We start from the raw sequence: 22501 nt of genomic DNA, 5'->3' as shown, positions 1-22501 counted from the left end.
AGAAAAAGACATGAAAAAAAATGCAACCAGTGTTTTTTTTATACACTAAGATAGGACTTTCAAGACTACTAAGCAATGGCTTAGCTTTATTCCTCTGAGCCAATAGCAAGTGAGAGGAGTTAATTTTTTATTGTTCAACGTTTTAGTACGTATGTCTTAATTTCACCATGGAGAAAAGTACGGAGAAAACTTACAAAATAGGTTTTATACCTGAGTCCTTTAAATGGTGTTGGACATAAAATGGATTATAAAAGCAACCCCATTGTTGCCATACTGTCATAAGTTTCTTCTTGAAAAGAACAAAAGCCAGGAGTGGCTCTCAGGAGTGGGAGAACTCCAAGGACAGGACACAGCCCCAGCTTAAGATTCTTTAAAAAAAAAAAACCCTTCTGCTGTTATAACGTACTAGCACTTTATTTGGATTCTCTGTTCTAAAGTTACAGAGGGAATGATAAATAAACAAATAAGCCACCAACTATCCCCCTGCTGCTGAACAAGGAGGAAATCAGGTATACATATTAATCTGTTCACAAGTTTTAGACCAGACAACTGAAATTCACCCTGCCCAGGTGTTTTAAGGCAAAGATGACGTAAAAATTATGGGAAGGCAGTTGCTCCCTACCAGAACTTCAAATTCTATTCCCTGTCTATTAAGTTTAATTAAAAACAGAACTATAGAAGCAATTAATAGTTTAGAAATATATTACAGTATCTGTCAGAAGTGAGCAATGATAGACTCCAGTTGCCTACAGGACCTGTGAAACTACTCAGCTCCAGCCTAACTCTTGGGAAGAGAGTGCAGGACTTCTTTTTTTAGCTATGGGAGACTCTACTTGTAGAACAACTTACTGTAAGAATCTAAAAAGACATTAACATTGAGATGCATCTTGTAAGGAAGGATGGGCCATCTTCCACTTCATATTTAATTCACAGAAGAAGAAAATGTATTCTGCAATAGCTGGAGAATGGGAAGAGGGAATAAATGACTCCTCTTTTAGGGCTCACTTCACTCCATTTTTGATAGATTTATAGCAGGTAGCTTACATGGTAAAAGGAATCTCACTCAACCTGGCTCTGCTATAGAATTTGTACCATCCCACAGTGGAAGATCAACTCCTAAAAGCACTCAACTCTTCAATGAACTTCTGACTGTGACCTTAAATTAAAAAGGGAAGGAGGGAAGAGGAAAGAGACAAGGTTCTCAGCCTAGTCCTTAGTGATCTTCATTTACTTAAGCCCTCATCCTTTTAGCAAACAGAGATATAAATTAATCTTCTAGTTCGAAGAACTCAGATGCTCAATGTTTTACTCCTTGTGCAGGCAGCGGGCCTGTGGGGCCCTCTAGCGCTGCCCCAGCCAGCCAGCAGCGACTCACACACACTGCTCGTCACAGGCAGTTGTTAAGGCAGAAAGAACTGTTAACCTTTTACTATTTAAATCCCCGTGTTTGATAGATTTGCCATTATTTTTAAAGCACTCAGATGAACTTCTAAGGAATTATATTGCCTACAGGAAAGCGGGAGAGAGGCTTTTTACAAGGGCAAGTAGTGACAGGACGAGGAATGGTTTTAAACTGAAAAAGGGTAGATTTAGATTAGATATTAGGAAGAAATTCTTTACTGTGACGGTAGTGAGACACTGGAACAGGTTGCCCAGAGAAGCTGCGGATGCCTCCTCCCTGGCAGTGTTTAAGGCCAGATTGGATGAGGCTTTGAGCAACCTGGTCTAGTGGAAAGGTGTCCCTGCCTGTGGCAGTGGGGTTGGAACTAGATGATCTTTAAGGTCCCTTCCAACCCAAACCGTTCTATGATTCTGTGATTCTATATATATGATGGTGGCCACACAAGATGTTTCATTTGGCCCTAGCCTAGGTAAAAATGCTACAGTCCATTCCCCTGCCTCTTCTGGGTACGCCATGAAGCATCCTCTCAAACCAAAGGCTGAGCACAGATGTACAGCTCTGTTACAGACAAGCAGAAAGCTTGTACATAAATAATTTCCCCCTTCAAGTCTTGTTCTCTGGCAACAACTCTTCACCTGCAGAAAGGAGCCAGAAACTTACACTTTGTTTCAGTACATTTGAGTAGCTAGGCTAATAATTCATAGGGGAAAACAGTTAATTCAGAATACAGTTCAGAGGTGAATCCCACTTGCTTCATTACTAGCCCATAAACTGTGGGTTTCTTTATAACATTCCCATTGTACTTGTTATTCTAGCATTAAGAAAGCAGGGAAACAACAGAAACAACATAAGGACATCTGTGCTGGGTGAGGCCAAAGGTCTTATTTAGTCCAGTATCCTGTGTCTGACGATGGTCAACAGTTCAGGCTTGCAGAAAGAAGAAAAGGACAAGTTTAGAGCGATGCTTCTTTCAGCGTGTTCTGTCAGCTTCTGCAGCTGTTGCCTCAAGGATTTCATCACTCAAGTTTATGTCTGCATCTGTCTGTTCAATACTCCTCAATGGATTCTTCCCTGATTAATTTATCCAAATAGTTTTCTAAAATCACTTCGGTCCTCCTAATACATCATGGCAGTAAGTTCCACATCCCAATCACATATTGTGTAAAAAAGTTTCTTAAACTTTTTTTAACCTGTTGTTTAATAATTTTTGAACTCTTCTTCCCTGCCATTCCCTTTATATAGCTCTCCTCAGCTGAAACTACTCCATACTTTTATTCCTTGTTACCATTTCATAGTTTAAATACATGCATATTGGAAACCACACATTTCCAAGGACTTTGTGGTATGTTCTTACTTTAGAAAGACTCTCTGTTTCCTAAGAGAAAGAAATACAGAGACATTGAAAAAAAAAATAATAAAGAGCAGAAGCAGCCATTTTAGTGGAAACTAGATAATTATCACCAAAAAAGAAGTATTTCCAGAAGACCATATAGAAAGAAAATTGGGAGTAACTCTTAGAAGTGTACTTGAGTATATTAATCCTTCCCCCTACACGTGTGTGGGATCTGCTTTCCAGCTGCAGTGGCTAACTAAAACGTGAGTGGCCATGACAGCTGTAAAAGTAGCAAAGGATCAGTTCAAACTGGCCCCACTTCTTTTTTTATTCTTCTGAGATACGTTAGGCTATATGTAACTAGAGATGTAGTTTTTTGGAAATGTGTGAAAGGAAGCAAGAAGTCCAAGTTTCTGTCCCCATCTTCTTTTGGGGGTTCAGTGGTTTTTGTTTGCCTTTTTTAGAATTTAAAAAAAAAGCATGTTTTAAGAGAAACTGAAAGATTAGTAGTAATTAGTTACTCCTTTACAAAAAGAAACATATTATCTGTAATTTATATAAAGCATAGGCAACATTACTAGACATAGTCACAAAATAATATATGTTGTTTATTTACAAATGACAAATGTAGCTACAATTAAAATCCAGCTACTATTAAAATACCAGCACATGTAACTAAGTTCGCCTATGGCCACAGCTAAAAAAAAAAATGGAAAGGAGTAGAGGAAGCTGATTATTATCTCAGTCCTAGCATTAGCTAGAGACACCAAATTTCATGAGAATAGAGGCTTCCTCTCTGTTCTTCTCATCAGGAGAAAAGAAAGAAGAGAGGTTAAAAAAAAAAAAATCTTTACTTACTTTCTTTTCACTGTAAGTCTATAAAGTTCCTTAAAAGAAGTATGTAAAGGAAGATTTGAAAAATAAGTTCCTAGAATATAATATAAAGTACTTAAATATAGTTATGAAATAAACAATAGAATTTAAGTTTTAACACAAATACAGAAAATATAAAATATGGCGGTATTGCACACTGAGACATTTAAGCTGACATCACATCAACACTTTCTAAATATGAAAAATCACATACTGAAAATAAAAATTCATCAGTTGAAAACTAAGAATCAAAATGGCAAGTCACACTAAGGTAGCTTGAGTCTTATTAGATACCTTTTCTGACTGATGTTGTAATACTTAGACAGAACAGCTCAAATTTTTACATAAAAAGGCTTGAACAATGAGCACAGATGTAAAGAATATATGTGGTGATACCAACATGTCTGGTAAAACAATTATGGACAACACAAAATTGGGCCTGTGGTATACTATACTGTAATTGTCTCCAATTATGTCTTTTAAAATACAACATAATAGTTTTTATGGAAGGAGTCAGTTGCAGCAATAATTTAATTTTAAATATTGTTTGAACATTCTTCTCCTCCTGTGAGAAAATGGTTTCACACTTTTTGTTTCTTCATGGGGGAGATGAAGAAACAGGAAGAAAATGACTGATTTTTGAGTTCCTTGTTCTCATTTTCCAAGCTTACATTTCCTTTGTGACAATCAAGCATTTCATTACATCAGCTACTATCTGAGCATGCTTCTAATAATAATAATCATAAGCATATTCATTTTTAGCAGACATTGTGATGATGAACCTTCTTCAGTAGTCTGCTCCTTTAGGAGAGTAGGATTTAAACAATACAAGTCCTAGAAATCAGAAAAACAGTTTCAAAGAGACTATAGAAACATGCAAATAACTAGTAGATGAACTGCAGACTGAAAACAAAAGGCCATTCATAAAAAAAAATAGTTTGAAGCTCTTTATGTGTAATTTACCTGTTCATAGCTATTAGAAGGAAAGTAAGTAAACAGTAAAAAACTGTCATCAAGAAGCCAGACAGAATTCATGCATGAAGTAGGATTAGAACATTGCCCTCTGTAGTCAGTAGTCAACGAAGGCCTCTCCTTTGCTGCTTAGCTATTCAGAGTGGTTATACATTTTTTCATCTTTCATTGCAGAACTGCTGTTCCGAAGAAAGCTACAGCTAAATCAGCAGATTTATGCTTGAAATATAGTCACCAAATTCATAAGACAAAAAGAAACAAAGAAAACAGAAGAGAGCAGGGCCATTATTTGGAGAAGCTGGAAGCGGTTACTTCGTTTACTGAAAAGCAGAAGGAAATGTTGGTAAAATGAAGCACAGGCACAGGGAGACATGGAAGTGTCATACTGTGATGGAAACAAGAAAAGAAAGAGCTGAGGAAACTGGTACTGGAAGCTGGAGTAGGGAAGATGAGGAAATAAGGAGGTATTGCAATGGGAGCTGGAGAGCACTTGGAAGGAAACAGAAGGAAACCCACAGTAGTCTTTGCGTAGACCATTTAAAATTCATAGCAATCACAAAGCATAAATCTAAAATTAGGCTTCACTTCTTTGAATACATACTTGTAGACTTGCTGTTGTTACTCAAAGTACTTAAATTATTGTTATTTTGATTTCTATGAATAGCTGCAGCTCAAGATATATTTGAATGTTGTCTAAAACCACACCCTAACAACAAAAATTCTCAAAGAACAACTCTCCCAGCAGCTGATCAAGATAGCCAGCTCAACTCCTTCTCCACTTCAAAGGACTCTGGGAAGCAAATATTTGATTTAGGTGTGGGCATTAGAGAAAAATGGGATGAAGACAGCTTCCCTTCCCCCCAAGAAAGCAGAGTAAATTCAGCAACTACAGTTTCTAATTCACATGTAGATTGACTGTGATACTGTGAGAGTCTTTCAGATATTAGTGGATTGTGCCAAGATTGTGGTTAGTGACTTCTATCATCTTAAAAAGACCATGGCGTAATGTTGCAACCCAAGATTTATCATTCAATGGTATGTTGACAAAAAAGTCAGTCAAACTAAAAGGTTTTCTAAACCTCTCCTTCCCTGCCTTCTCCCCACCCTCCTAATCCAAAAGAGGTTCTTAGGGAGACATAAACACTTAGAAACGTACTTACCAAGGCAAGTGTAAAGACCCTGACTTATCCATGCTAGTATAGCAAGAGTGATAAGATCTCCAAAACTTGCTGCTATAGGAGTGGCAACATTGTCAGGATTAATACCAGTCTTCTTTGATCCAACAATAACTCCAACCATTATTATTCCTAGAATCAACAAAGACAGTACAGTAACCATATCTACTGTTGTAACTCCACAGAAAATTCCAAGATAATGGCACTTTCAAACTTGATAAATAAGAAGTCAGTGCTTTTGTCCCAGGACGATTGTTCTTCCCACTTGACTGATGTTTGTATTTTGAAGTTTTAGCCATTTTTAAAAATCAGGTTATATATTAAAAAAAAATACAGTAAAGTAAGCACACACACAAAAAAATCAAGAACCATCTGTACAATTAATTATTTTTTGCTTATGATTAGAATTAGCACCATTGAAATTGTAAATCAGACATCTGAAGAAAAAAATATGCAGCATATTAGTTCTACACCCTAACTTTAGCTGACTGAAATTTAAATTACACTAGGCTGAAAACAACATAAGATTAAATACTTCCACATCTGATGTTGTACAAGATTTCCAGTTATGGACTTAGCACCAAAAGTCAAGAAGCTACATCATAAATTAAAAACTAGACAACATATAAAAATGTTACTTGCTACACAGTTAAAACTTTTTAAATTGAGGATGTTGGTTTCTATTTTTTTCCTATAAAGAGCAACACTAACTTTTTAAGAGGCATTTCCCTGCAGAATGCAAGTAGCTACTAAAAATAAAATTCACATTGTTATTAACGGCTGCCTGTGGCATAATTTGAGTACTTCCCTCTCATCATGTAATACACATAAGAGCTTCAGCTGTGTATACCATCCTTTATGTTATTTTAAAGAATTGTTGAAAAATTAGTATTATAATTTTCATGTATTTCAGCAATATTATGTATTGTAGGCTACAGTAGGTGTTTACTTTCAGAGAAACTGGCTAAAGAGCTACACTCCATTAAATTCTCAAAAGAAAGAACTGCAATGATCCTGTAGGATCACAATATTTCAAAAGCACCTGTTTCACGTATAGGAGGATGAAGCCTAGAAAGTAATTTCCATTGCTGGCCCATCATCAGATAATAACAAAAGTTTCTCTTCATGTCCAAATTATACATGAGAAGTGAAAAAAATGCACTCATGTTCCTCAGTTCTCTTCCTGCTCTTAATTCTGGGCATGACCAAACTCAATGGCTTTGTAGCCACTAAAAAAAAGTGTGAGCTCTTAATTCCTTGCAAAACTAACAATTTTGTAATTTTCACATAAGTAAGCATATCAAATTAGTAAAAAAAGGAAGTTAACCATTTTACTTGACTTACTATTATTAAGACTACTATGTATTTTCATTAAGAATATGTCACAAGTAGAGGTACATTTTTCCCCCTTATGTCCATTAAGTACCATCTTTTATGATTAAATTGTTTCCTCACAATTGGGAACAGAAGATTAAATTCATCATGCCATATGGCTCCAAACAGACATTGGCACTGTTTGTAGAGGGCCACTTGAACTTGGCCCAAACCCTTCACATAACAAGCCAATTTGTTCACTTCAGATACAAAGCAGAGCACAAACTAACATATAAGCAGCACGGGCAACGAGGAAGTTTGGATTCAGCTAAGCTAACAGCCGGGTTCACTTGAGCTTCATTATAAATAAGTTCTACCTGTTTAGTACTAAGAATATGTTTTGTACATTAATGAATATAGAAAGCAGGGGAGAAAAGTTCTTCATATTAGGTAAAATCTAAAAAACATACTTTTTGTTTTAGATATACTCAGGAGGTCATGCAAATCAAATCTTTTCAAAGAATATGACAGGAGAGGAATGCAATATGCAGGCCTATATGGAAATTGCAAAAGGGCATCCTATCCTCAGCTGTGTTTCAGATGTATTATACCTTACTGGATTTAAATTTTTAAGGAATAGCAATATAATACACATTCAGCATTCACAGAAAACTAAATAACTGTAAAAAGTAATGTATATACTCCTTTTACCTTGTAAAAGAGAAGCTATGAAGGCAGTTGCTACACTGCTAGAACACAGAAGGATTGAATGATCAAAGCGGTATTTGCCCTCTGGAATCCAGCCTAATATAACTGCTGCCACTGCTGCCAGAAAACCAACTACTGTTGCCTGAACCTGGAAAAGAAAAAGAAGGTGAACAATTCTTAAAATTGATAAGCTTAAGAGGACTACAGAATCATTTTCTGTTATTCTTTCCTCCTATCTACATTTATTCGCAAGGTGTAAAGGGAGCATGCACTTCCATTTTGTAAAGATGATGATAACCTTGGATGATCAAGAAGAAAAGTCTTATGCCATCAGAAGAGGCTTTACCAACATGTCAGACACTCAAGAATAACAAAAGTAAAATCAGGGAAAAGACCTGAGGATTTACCAGGAGCATTTACCAGGAGCCAAAGCTGAAATGCCTGAAGAGGCTCCTAAGCCACTTAAAACAGTGAAGTCACAGCATAAACATTTCACCTATTTTTTGAGCATGTTGTATTATAAAATATGAACGTGAAATAGTTCTTAATCTTAAGAAATAGTTGCTTTGGAGAACAAACACTCCTTTCCTCAAATGACCCAGCTATTTAAAATATTGTTTATTATCCAAAAGCTCTATCACATACTTCCCTTAAACATTGAATCCAATGCAAATACAGTACTGAAAAAATTTGAGAGGTCAAATTTAAAAGGTTTTGCCAAATGTGAAATTTTTCTGTCATGATCCTCAGATCCTCTCTCAGAAATATTAAAAAAGAAATACCCTTGATACAGTCACAAAGAATACTTTACCTCTTCTTCTGATGAGTATAAGCTCATACTGTTTTAGAGAACAACTACACTGTTCAAAAAAAATGAGTCATGCAAACATGGTACGTTAAGCATGAGCCAGTGTAGTAGAGCTAGTTTCCCATTAACACTGTCCGTCTCCATACTTACCAATGCTTGTGATGGACTTTTTCAGTAACTTTGCTCAGTTACAAGAGTTAATCAAATAAGTCCATTATATTTACCTGTTTTAAGGCCAAATTGCCAATTATTAGGTTCCATTTCTCAATTGGAGAATCCATTTTTCCAATATTTACCTGTCAAAATTACAAAAGAATTTCAGACATTTGAGTTTAAAATTGTATTACTTGAAAATGTACTCACAAGGCAGAAACCCAGAAATAATTCAACTCATACAAAAAAAAAAAAAATAGACGTTTTGAAAGCAAGTTAAAACCAAGCTGTAACTTGTCAAGCACTGCTGTTGATTAGAAATTGTACTTACAGTATCTATCCAAAAGTAGCTAAACTTGATGCAGTTCTACATAGTAACTTGTTTAACATTAGCTTACTGCATAAGATATATTAGCCACCTTACATTCCAGGAACGTCCAAGCCCCACCAGTGACTAGATCACTGGCTGGAAGGGAAATTTATCAGTGTTTAGTCACTTCACACTGAACTTGCTTCTATGGCCCTTAAATTCCATGAGCCAACAGAAAAATGTGTAGATACATGTGTGTGTGGACACACACCCTCTCATGCAAGCGTGATAATTCACTGCAATGAAACTACGTGCATAGAGAAACTGCAAGCACTTACAGAAGATGAGAACCCCCATCTAATACTGTTTAGTATTCTAACTTTTCATTTATACAATACAGTTAAAGACTTATGATGCTGTACATGATGTAAATTCAGTCCTAAGGTGGTAGCTGGAAAGACAGCAAATAAATTATTCTAAGAAATGAAAAAGTACATACATACTCTTTTATAATGTATTTCCTACTTTTACTCATTTTTTTGAGTTAGAGGACAAGATCTGAAGAACAGTACATACCAGTGCAGTATGACTATATTTAAAATAACTTCCCTTTTGAGATAACTGAACCATTTTTTATGTTGAGCATAAATTTTAGCAGTTTTTTCCCATAGAATACTAATTTAGAAGATAACATACTTCTCAACACACAGAAAGTCTTAACACATATTTTTTTCCTCTTTCGATAATTTCTTTCCTGTTGGTTTTACATCCATTTCTTTTCCACTTTGTTCCATTTTGTGATAGCAATGACTTGCAAGGAACAAAGTATTAAAAGAAATGCTAACTTAAAAACTTAGGAATATAATAAGACACTTCATCTCAATCTACACTACAAATGTTTTACAGTGTTCAAAGTACAGTCAAAGCTCTGCAAATACATGCATTAAATTTAAATATTATAGCAATAGTTAAGGAAGTGCAGATAAGAATCTCCTTTGCATCCTTCTTAAATACATATGCTAAATGAACTAAATGACAGGGTATAGAGAGCTTTACTCTTTGTCCTTTGAAGAACCTTTTGAGAAGTATCCAAAAAATCCCTGTTAAAACAGTAATCTTGCTTAACCTAACCTAAAAGCGAGCTGCTGCCAAACAGCATAGTTCTCTCCCCTACTATCAGCTACACGTTCACGTTTTCTTTCTTGAACCAGATCTACCAACTCCATGAGTTCATGGCAACATAAATTTGCTTGCTGGTTTGATGGAAAACACTTTATTTCAAGGAGCAAAAGGAAGTTATCTTCTACAAAATCATCTGATCCATCACATGCAACCATGTAACCATACACAAATGCTCTTAGGGTTTGGAAGGGAGAAAAAGAGCAGGATGACTCGTTTCAGGTGCAGATTTCCATAAAGTAAGATCAAGTTTATTGTGACATTGTGGAATAGATGGACCTAAATAAAAAGTTTGTAAAGTCAAACTGTTAATGCCTAACCCTGATAACACATAATCAGGACAAGAGTCTGCATAAGTTCACAGGGATGACTGGATGAGCGGTGTTTTGGTGTTGGGTTTTTTTTTTCCTTACTTCCTCTTATAAAAAAAAAAGAAAACAGAAAAGGACTAGGGAGAAAAGGGAACAGTGTGAACTGAGACAATGAGAGTGACTCAAACTACAGAACAAAGCTGAAGAATACAAAACACACAATATAAATACTGTGCTTGAATGGACAGTTGACCTAACACCTCACTGTCAAGGTTTAAAGCTAGGCTGGCTATTAAACAGATGACAGATGCTCTCTGTTAACCCCTTCCTTCCCCAGAAGGGGGGAGGAAAAGAGAAAAGGGAGAGAGGCTTATAATAAGAGAGAGAAAAATTAAAACAGCTTTAATAAAACAACATGAATGAAAAAAGAATATAATAATATTAATGAAAATAATTAAATATATACAAAGATACACAAAACAAAGATTGAGCTCCCCCAATGACGACCACGATCACCTCACCACTGGCACTGCGGGGCAGGCACCAAGAAGTCCTGGACTGGACTCAACAGCAGACAGGAACTGCAATCAGGAACACACGGACTGGGATTGAAGGCAGGAGAAAAATGGACAGAGTCCTCTTTGGACACTGGCCATAGAAGAAGAGAGCGCAACCCTCGTGATCCCTCAGCTTTAAACTGAGTATGATGTGTATGGGATGGAATACTTTGTTGGTCAATTTTGGGTCACCTGTCCTCTCTGCTCCTTCCTGCAAGTGCAACCCTTTTACTCCCTTTCACTTGTGGACCATAAGAAATTTAGCAGTGACCTTGGTTTCTACAGGAATAAGTATAAGCAAGAGCCTTTCTGCATACCATTCCTACCGTTACCTTAGTAATAACTATAAACTTCAACGATTATCAATCCTAGAAGCGGACACTGAAAAACATGTAGTCAGCTTCAGAAAGTGCAGATACTTAGAAGAAACTTAACTGAAAGGGAAAAATACTGAAAGGAGAACTGGTTCTGTCCTAGTCCAAACCAGGACACTCACATAGCAGTGGGAGGAGGGAGAATGGTTTACATTAACGCAAACACCAAAGAGAAGTACAATCTATGCCATGAGGTAGATTAAAAACAGTCTTGAGACATATTTAGTGAAATGACTGATTCTAAAGTGGATGGAAATTGTGAGTGACTAGTAACAAGCAGCCAAAATCAGAATTTGGGCAGCAAGATGAATGAAGGTGATGAGGCAAAACTTGAAACCAGATATATTATAGATAACAGAAACTTGCTAACAAGACATTACTTTTTGGCTGACTACATAATTACAATGGAGTAAAGATAATTAGTTTACAGCCCCAAGAGCACAGACATGTCTACAAATTCAGATACAATTATAAACTAACAGAGCAAGAAAGGTATGAATTAGCTCCAATGCTGAACTCATGATAGAAATTTCCTCCTCAAAGGTAAAGCTATTCACAGGGGCAGAGTCTTGCATTTACTGTAAAGAGAGTATCTGTTGGGGAGCCAGCTACTGCAAATTGAGGTCAGAGAAAGGAAGATTAATCATACAACTGCCTCCAAATAACTGTTTAGATATGCCCTGAATTAATATACTCCTTCAGTTTTCATTTAGGATGAGGATGACAAGACCAAAGGTTGGATGGCTAAAGAGAGTAGGGGTCAATGAAATCAATGTGAAGAGTGTAAAGGTCAGAATAACCTCTTTCACAGAGGTCTCAGAGAACTGGCACATAAATTGCAGGCCCAGTAGCAAGCTTTTTGATTAAACTTTCCAGTAAGGAATGATACAATACGACACAGCACCTGTTCTTAAAACCTGGGGGATGCAGAGCAATCAAGGCAACTGTCACAGAGTTTAAATTTGTATCTGGCAACTAAGCCCAAGTTGTCACCTGTAAGAAGTTACATGTAACAGGTTTCCATAGTTTTTTGGTTTGTTTTTTTTTTTTAACTAACAATTAGAGACATCACTGAGCTCTTGTGTATTTGTTTGCCTTTGCAGTAGCACTGGGGGGCATGCAGCTGGCTATCCACCAGCTCCAGAGCTGTGCACATTGCAACTGGTGTTGAGCATGAAAAAAGATACATAAGAAAAAGTTAGAAGGCTCTTTGCATGATAAAAGCCATTTTTTCTAGTTTTTCACATATAAAACCTAAATATAATCTTGTTAACATTATCTTGATAATGAATGATCTATACTGTTCTTATTTTGTGCGATACTGTTCTCTTAAACCTCCACTGTGCTGTGCACATGCGCATACACTCGCACACTCTACAACATTTACTGATGAGCTCTTCAGCAGCTAGAACAAATTAGAGCCACCACTGGCAAAAGAGAGAATGTTCACTGAACCATGACAAGCCTCTACTTCCTCCCTGTGAAGGATGCCCAATGCACTTACAATATGACTAAGGAAGTCCTGGAAAGTATTTAAACCAGCTGTGTAACTTAGTCCAGGGTCTGTCATGATTCTTGAAGAAAACAGGTCATACAAGGAAATTAGAGGCATTAGAAAACAAACAAGTAACAAAAAAAACCCCCACAAGTCTGTTGATGCAAAGCTGGGAAATAGCTTCATGCCAGTGTTGCTGTGACCGTGACTTTGGGCAATGCCAAAGAAACTGGAGCTCCCACATGCCACATAGCATTGTCTGAAGAAATGTACACTTCACTGACCTCTTTGTAGCCAGTTAATTAACCTTTATGGTGGAAGGACATGAACAGAGCCGGCTAACGCAATTTGGCCAAGACAGACATATGACAACTTCTGGTACTGGGGAGGAAGCCTTCATGGCATGCTTGAGTAAAAGTCTTTGAAGCATCAGCTGATTTATGTCTTGGTGAGACTTAATGACAGTGGTAAGTTGTCGGTGTTCGCAAGAGGGCACGGAGTAAATGCACGCAGACCAATATGATCGTTAAGCAGATCTCATTTATTTACGTATCTGAGGGTACATTTATACTATTCTATTGAGGGTACATTTATACTATTCTATTTTTGTACACGCTCTGTGTACATGTCATTTCTATTATGATTGGTTAGTATGCTTTGTTCACACACCTCTATATTAGTTCTGATTGGCTTATGCTAAAAAGTTATATCTTGCAGGTGCAGCATTCTTTCTTATTTTTCAACTTCCCTATATCTTATTTTTCTCATAGCCAAGGCGCTTGTTCTGTATTATGATTGGCTAGTTCATTACCACCCCATTACCACCCCCTGGACATACCTGGACATAGCTCGTTCAGTAGCTCGTTCCCACCACTGTCCCGTGGGAACCCCACAGTAAGTGGCACTGGTAACACTTCTCAAACTAAGCCCTCTCAGAATGGGCTGTTGATTGAGTCTTGGTAGGAGCTCAGGCTTCAAATGGACAAATTGGCTCTGAAAAAATCATGTTCAAGACACCTACAGATCATGTTATCATACAGTTAATGGGATACTCTTAAGATGCCATTTTGGGCTGAGGGGAAGTGGCCTGAACCTCATGATACCAACTTTAGTTAACCACTGAACATGCAGCCAGTGTTGTAGAAACTCCAGCATCCTTTTACTGTGTGTATGAGAGGGGGATAAACTCCTTGGCTTTTGGTAACAGTTGATGGATAATACAAACCTAGGTCAGGATTCCCAGTGCAGAAAAAGGGTCTGCATGACCCTTTTCCAAATGTCCCCTGAGAGCTGCGAGGTTCACAAATGAGATGGCATTGGTGAGGATGGGGAAATCAGCCATTCATTGGCCCAGAGAAGAAGTTCTGGAGTCATGATTGGGCAAAGGTCATAAGCTCAACTGAGACAAAGAATTAAAGATCCCATTAACTGAAGCAAAAGTGGCGGAGCCAATTCTGACCCTCTTGTTTTAAGCTATCAGTAAGGCACTGGTAGATCTTGGACTTGGTGTCTTTTTCACTATGCAATACAAGCACTTTCAATCCTCAGGCCACGAACTGTACCAGTCAGGAGCAAATTAAGGAATGGGTCAACACAAAAAAAATGTAGAAGACAAAAGTATTCATGCCTGACAGAAAAGGCAGTAAAGTTTAAACACAAAATATTGTTAAGAAATAGTAAGAATACTAAGTAAGAGCATTAAAATAAAACAGAAAACACAACTGAATAGCTAAGGCTGCCATTGATAAAAGATACATGTCAATACTTACGCATGAAAGAATGGATATGGGGCAAAAGTAATCAATTTCTATAATGGGCATGACACAAGTAAACCTTCATAGGACTGCTAAGGCTATGTCTATCACAGTGTGTATTTGGGCAATAACTCAATAGAATGTGGCAATGAAATTTATGAATGACAGAAAACTGGGAGACCTTGTCAATACAAAGCATTGTAATATCGTACAAAAACTGGATGACCTTGAGGATTATAATGAGCAATGAAAACAGATGAAATTCAACAGTAGAAATGCAAGGTCATGCACTTATGGACTAATAATATTTCTGCCAGAAGATGGGAGTGACAGCTGGAACTAACACAAAAGGAGAAATACCAGGACACTGTCATTGATCTCAAAGTGACTGTGAGGTCTGAATCTGACACTGCTAGGAAAATAAGCACATATAAACCCAGAAAGTTTCAAGAGCAATTTTCTAAGAGAAATAGGGAAGTGCTATTCTACAAAGCCATAGTAAGGTCTCATCTGGAGTTACATAGACCTTTGACCAAACATTTTCGAGAAAGATTCATTCAAGCAGGAATAGGCAGAGAGTGGGGACCTGGCTGGAGAACAGAAAAAAAATCTTACGAAGGAGAAACACCACATTAGGCAGTGTCTTACGGAGATACCCAGTTCAGGTATCAGAAATAGTTTAGCCACGTTATTAGAACATTCTGTTCTCTATAGTTATTCACACACACAAAGAAGATCTATGGTAAGGTAATCCAGCTTGCTTATGCTAGAAAAAGGAAAGAATGGAACATCCCCTGAGATGTAGAAAAGAACTATGACAAATATGTAAGAAAGAAGACATAGAAAACCATAGTTACGCTATGTTACAGCATTGACAAACACAAAAAAAATAAGCAGATGCCCCAAAACCCCACCACAACAAAAAAGGAATAGCATTATTTAGCCAGAAAGCTACAAAAGAGTTTCTTACAGTTTGATCAACAAAGGTCTGGAGTAGCAATGTTAGAAATGCTTTATTTTGATGCCACACAAGTGGTCTTTAGAAAAATGTGTTCAAAACGCACACATTTTGTTAGCCTATTCAGACCCCATCAAGGACAAAGAGATCTGTCAACCTTACAGAATACACATGTAAGTCTCAAAAATCTACTTCAACTGCTCTGAATAATGACTAAGAAGAGACTGAAGAAGTAAAATTTTCATGTGGGTTGCCTTTTCAACTCTGCCAATTTAATAACATATATAAAGAGCCTCTGTAACAGCTAGATTAAGTCATAAACATAAAACACTTGTGTTACAAAGATTTGTTTCCTTTTGAAATATTTACAACATGTATCTGAAGAGGGAAGGGGAAGAGAAAGTTACTTACAGCAGTTGACAGCCGGGATGCCAAGGTCATTTCCAAATTTCCTTTGAGACCAAGAAGTGCAGGAACCAAGATAAAAACTTCAGTAACATTCTTGAACACATCCCAATGCTATATAAGGGATGCAGAGGGAAACATTCAATTGAAAAATTCTCTTTAGACCATCCACAAAGTATTAAAAAAATTATGCAACTCATAACTTAAGCCTCTAAAAATAAATCAATCTTTTTAAATCAGACCTAAAAGTCTAAAGCCAGAACTGCTATCTATCTAGACAAAACAGATTTATGACTGCATATTACTACTTCAAAGATGAGAATATCAAAAGGAAGAGATACAAAACTTGGCCTTAAAACAAACCTCGTTAAAAAAAGATGTCATTAATTTGAAGTCTTTCTGATGACTTTTAAATAGTACCAGGTGCTATGACTGCTCTTGAATTCTGCTCTTAATTTACAGTAATATTTTCATCTTTTCCCTTCCAGCTGTGTAGAAACCTCACGTAAAAACAGCAAGGAATTAGTTGTCAAATGAACAGAGACTGTCAGTGAAAAAAACTTCTCTTTATTCTTTTACTTCTACGTGTGAAATTTAGAAGAGTAGAGTTTTCCAAAACACAGATTTTATAAAGCAAAGAAAGACAAACTCTCCCATATTTTTTTTGTGTGCACTGAATTCTCAGCACAGAAATCATAGAATCATAGAATTGTAGAATGTTAGGGGTTGGAAGGGACCTCTGGAGATCATCGAGTCCAACCCTCCTGCCTGAGCAGGGCCAATCTAGGGCAGGTTACACAGGAACGCATCCAGATGGGTCTTGAAAGTCTCTAGAGAAGGAGACTCCACAGCCTCTCTGGGGAGCCTGTTCCAGTGCTCTGTAACCCTTACAGTAAAGAAGTTCTTCCTCATGTTGAGGTTGAACTTCCTGTGCTCTAGCTTGCATCCATTGCCCCTTGTCCTATAGCAGGGCACAAGTGAAAAGAGGTTGCACCTTTCCTCTTGACACTCAGCCCTCATATATTTATACACATTAATCAGATCCCCTCTCAGTCCTCTCTTCTGCAGACTAAAAAGCCCCAGGTCTCTCAACCTTTCCTCATAAGACAGGTGTCCAGTCCCTTAATCATCCTTGTAGCCCTCCGTTGGACTCTCTCCAGTAGATCTCTGTCCCTCTTGAACTGGGGAGCCCAGAACTGAACGCAATACTCCAGGTGAGGTCTCACCAGGGTAGAGTAGATGTGCTGTGCTGCTTTGTATGTCTGTCAATCCATGTATTTAATTTGTCATCACTTACCAATTTTAACCAAACTAACAAAACTGTATATTGTCTTTGCACTCATGGATTTGCAATCATTTAAATGATTATTTTAATTAAAATAAAAGGATCCAATTCTCAAATGTAAACAAGATCCGAGAATTTTCTATATGTCAAGTTACATATGTATTTACTACTGGGAAAGAGTAGCCAGGGAATGGTTTGTAAAAAACAAGTTTAGAATGCTTTGTTGTCTTCAAATTTTCATTTTCAAAACATGTTCTGCCACATTTCAAAATCCTGCTTTAGTGACTTCACAGTTTAATGCTCAGTTTAAGGTGAAAAAAGGTAGTACTGACACTAGCTATTTATTTTTGCCTTTGTGTCACTTCTGTCTTATTCATGGTGAGCTGGACTGGGAAACCAATCAAGATTAAAAGTAATAGAGAAGGAAAAAGCAAGATATTTCACAGTCCAGCTCAAAAACCAGCTATACAAACACTTACATTCCCTTCAGGGAAGGAAGGCAAGGTGAAACATTTGGTTGGAAGCCAGGAGTGGCAGAAGGCACAACTGCCTCTTTTGGCTGATCATTATTCTGTATCACGCAGTAAATCATATATTAACAGAGTACGAACAAAGCATCTGTACAAAGAATAAATTGGTAAGATGTAAATGAACAAAGCACAAGATTGGTGTAAAACAGTGCAAGGAAGCAGTAAAGTTTGCATGTCAATTTTTGTTTTCTTTTTTCTTGATGTATAAAAGTGTCTTTTCATTGCAATTGATTGAAGTCCAAGCTTCCTTTACAGTCTCAAGATTTTGAGTGACGATGGTCATCTCTTACTCCTCTTTAAATTAACTTTGTAAACCCTTAAGTGTAGCTAAAGAAAACCCTAAAGCTGAATGAAACAAAACAAAACAAAATAAAAAAATGATTAATTTCTCTACTGTCTTTCAGTTTGAATATTGTGGTTATTTCATATTTTTGAATAATTTTTTGTGAATTTACTCATACAGGAACAGAGAATCCATGAGGTTTGTATTTTAAGAAATGTCTGCTTTTTAAAAAACAGAAATTAGGTAGGAAATAAAAGTAAACATAGCCTTCAAAATGCAAAGAGAAGGCAAGAAAATAAACTTGTCCAACAAACCTTTCTTATCAGTTACTTTCTTCAGAATTTTCTTCAAATATCACTGCATAAAGAATTATTTCATAGGCAACTGTTTCTTTTAACTCCACTGAAATGCTGCTGACATCTACAACTGTGTTAAGCTAGAAACCAGCCCTAAAAATGTTCCATCTCAGTAGGAACTTAGTGATATAATACTCCAAAACAGGTTTTAAAAATATTATTAAACTTAAGTCTTAAGATTCAGAGAAAGTTCTATTTTATCATAGTCCTGAATAACTGTGCAGCAGTTAAATCTGCTACCACAAACCAAGATAATCTGGCTTCTCTGGACCTACTACAACTACATTTCAAAGTGGACGTGACTTTGCAGTCCTGTTCACGTCACTGATGCTTCTAATTCCGAGTGTTCAGTATACCTAATGTTATATAAAAAAGTCACATACACCTGAATATTCAAAAACTCTGTAAATCACTTCATGTGAATTTCATATAACATATGAATGTAATGCACATTTTCATATACCATATGCATTATCATGGACCAAATCTACACAGTATTTCAGAAATTGCACAGACTTGAAGCATGCAAGGAGATTAAATCATGCAATAAATCCTTCTAATCTCTTTAAACTCCTATGTATTGTGGCATCATGGTTATTTACAACTCCCACTTGACTACGTATACATTTATTAGTGTCAGCAGAATTTTGAACCATTACTGTATTTCTATCCTCAGTTAAAGCAGAAGGTATCAGTTTTATGTAAGAGAATGCTAACAGCATGCTAACAGTAACCAGCTCACTGTGGCTAAGCGACAACACTTAGCAAGACTTGAATGACTCCAAATTAAACACTGGAACTGCTTAAGATGAGGTTTGGGGAAAAAGAGTTCATAGTAGCACCACCATACACAGACCTAATTACTCCTCAATGTTGTAAACATCTACAATATCACGTGTTAGAATTATAAACCCCACAGACTATCTGTAAAAAAAATATCTTTCAAAGCAAATACCAACCTGTACAATATCCAAAACCATGCCAGCAGACACAGTTCCAAATCCTGCTAGCAAAAAAGGTACCAGTATCTGTAATGCCATAATACTACTAGATTCTTTGGGTTGTTTTCTACTTCCTTCCACAATGATGTCTTCATTACTGTCACTAGATAGGTTGCCTTCCTGCAACATGGCATCCGTTTCTGAAGTGTCCATTCCATCACAGTAATTATAACTGGTAAAATCATCATATTTAGGGCTACAGCTAGATGGGCTGTGTCCATTACTACCATGAAAACTTGGTTCTGAGAAGTGATGGTACTCTGTGTGTTGTTCAGACCTAACATTAAAATTGTGTCCTGCTGGTTGTAATCCATCTTGCCAGACACCATTCACTTTTTTTTGTCTTTCATCCTGGTTTATTTGGTAAACAACAGGAACCATACTCAAAAGCAGTCTCAAAAATTTATCGGACTGAATTGTATTAAGATTTATGGTCCAGTTTACAAAACCTTCCCTGTCATGAACTTTGCTATTTGTTTTGGAGATGGTAGATCTACCTTTACAGTTAGTCATAGTGCTACAGAAGTATAGGTCGAAAAGGACTTTGTTCTTCAGACGTCAGTGAAGAAATCTTGTAGATGAGTCATGAAGTGCCACACGATGATTTTAAAACAGATAAACCAAAATGATCCTTTTTTGCATGCAAAAATGTTTTTTCATTGATCTCAGTTCTTCAACAATTCCATAAGGAAGACTGGATCTGCAAAAAAAGTAAAAAGTATATAGTCAAGCTTGAAAATATTTTAACTCTACAAAAGACACGAGATACCGGTTTAAATTTTCAGATCACGCAGGATCCTTCCAAAGCAAGTATTTGTAGAAGTGCCAATCTCATCCAACATTCAATGCCTAAATTGAAAGAAATTAGAAGGTAAAAAAGAGCAAGTTGGTGGGTGAGGGTTTCACAAACTGGTGTACTTTCCAGTGAAAGAAAGAGACAGCAATGTGGACTGCAAGTGAATTGGTGAGAGCCTAGCTTTTGCCTTTTTAAAGCCCAGGAAGTCAAAGTTTTCAGGCTTTGGAAGCCCAGGAAGTCAAAGTCTTCAGGCAGATACTGTATGTAGCCCTAGACTTCCAGTGGCCTTGAAAGCAGTAGGTCCCTGAAGAAACGTATTTCTGCAAGGTGCAAGGGTATGGAGAAGTGCAACGCACATGATGCACTGCGGGGCCACTGTTGTTCCTCCCACTCTATGCTAATAGCAAGGAGCATGATAAAATTAAGGAAAAAAAACCCCTAACTTTCAAAACGCTATCAGAAATGGTAAGCCCAAAGCAATATTCTGGGTGGCAAAGACCTTATGTGTTGACAGTCCCTGCCCTCCATCCCCATAAAAAGATGACAAACCAATACTGATATGTACAATTCAAAAGCATGCTAATTTAAAATCACAGTAACTGAATTTTCTCTGCAAATATAAAGAACTACTATATACATCATAAAACTGGACATTTTTTCATAAAATACTGCAATATCAAGGAAAGGAGACAGTAATGAAATTCAAACCAATTAGTCTAAAATAGTTTAAATTAGTCTAATTTAAAAATAAACCTGCAGTACTATATTCATAAATGTGGCATATTAAAATTTAATTAAAATGTTAGGAGTCAGGATAATTAAAATAAAGATATTAAAAAGTTGATTTTAATTTAATTTTGCATGAGGTGTAGGTTGCAGATATTTCCTGAAAGACAGGTTATTCTGATGTCTAGTAACTACTAAAATGTAATTATTTGATCAATATTAACACTTGATGTGGTCAGTTTGTTCTGCTTCCTGCAAATCATGCAAATACACTATATCTTTTATCTTTAATGTGATTTAATGTGCATTTACTTCTACTTTGAAATTTCCATTATGGTAGAAAATTAAACAACTATATATTGGCAGCCTCAAGTCATTTGACATTTCCTCCATCAGATGCCACTTTACCTTCCTCTTCTTCAGTTTTCATGTTGTGATAATAGTTATGGTAATTTACTAAAAGAACATCAGTTTTCCTTTGACTTGAAGTTTTATTGACTTTGGTATTTACTACTAGACTCCAAGAATAAACATAAATGATTGGCATAAACAAAGAAACAAAGGTCAGGCAGACCACACCAGCATGATGTGGGATAACACACCTCCACAAGCTCAAGACAGTGTATCTATGCAAAGCTGGGAAAACATATTTTTACAGACTGCAGGAAATAAAAAAAGGAATTTAAATCTATTTTGCCTAAGAAAACGAGGCCCCTAAGATCATATCATGTTATGATCCCTATATTTCCCCTCCCTCCATTTCAATGTTTTTAAGGCATGCAGTATTTCTGGAGCAATTTCAGACAGATTTGACAGAGAGCAGGGATGTCAAAGCTTTTAGTAACCAATGGCCTTATAAGAGATCCAAGTTTGTGCCCTTGCTGTAAGGCATCTTCAAACATTAGTTCAAATAATTCACTCCTAAATGGCCACAGCAAGTCCACTTCAAAAGTCCTGCTGATCACAGAACTACTTATTTTGTTTTTGTGAGTGAAGAGATGACTCAGATGCAACATGAAGATTTTCCCTCTATCAGCGGCTTTATCCAAGGGAGCTCTGACCAAGAAACAAATATTTAAAAAACAACAATGGAGTTTATCGCTTGATTTAGAAAAAGTCAAGTTTTGCAAGAAAAAGCAATCTTTTTTCCAAAGACCAACAGAGGAATTTAAGTAACCAAGATTCCTGCAATATCTTTTACCGCTCTGTAGCGGTTTGTGCTACATTGAACCTTTCAGCCTAAGTGCATAAAAACTCCTAGGCCTCAATTCTGGTTTCCACACACTTTAATTAGGAGTAACAAAACAACTTTTGCTGCTGTCTCAGAGGAGCTCCAACCACAGGCCAAAATGGTGCTCCGTTAAGTGCTACAGAAAGACAGCACACGAAGAGGTAGTTTTATTTCTTCCTGGCCCAAAAGTGGCATTATCTAAGGAAAAGAAA

At 36.7% G+C, this 22501-nt stretch overlaps 1 protein-coding gene across 1 annotated transcript in view; it reads right to left on the bottom strand.

Moving 5' to 3' along the window:
• Positions 1-22501, bottom strand: part of SLC41A2 (solute carrier family 41 member 2) — a 58201-nt gene that overhangs the window by 30043 nt on the left and 5657 nt on the right. The window contains exons 2-6 of the mRNA XM_068401130.1: positions 19495-20236; positions 16088-16195; positions 8810-8881; positions 7781-7925; positions 5741-5887 (exon numbers count right to left, since the gene is read on the bottom strand). Of these exons, the coding sequence (XP_068257231.1) occupies positions 5741-5887; positions 7781-7925; positions 8810-8881; positions 16088-16195; positions 19495-20049 (1027 nt within the window). The 5' untranslated portion in view covers positions 20050-20236. The remainder of the gene's footprint in view (positions 1-5740; positions 5888-7780; positions 7926-8809; positions 8882-16087; positions 16196-19494; positions 20237-22501) is intronic.

Source organism: Nyctibius grandis, chromosome 5 (assembly GCF_013368605.1).
Source record: "Nyctibius grandis isolate bNycGra1 chromosome 5, bNycGra1.pri, whole genome shotgun sequence".
Taxonomy (NCBI): domain Eukaryota; kingdom Metazoa; phylum Chordata; class Aves; order Nyctibiiformes; family Nyctibiidae; genus Nyctibius; species Nyctibius grandis.
The sequence above is the reverse complement of the archived record's forward strand: the minus strand, read 5'-3'. Positions and strand labels throughout refer to the sequence as shown.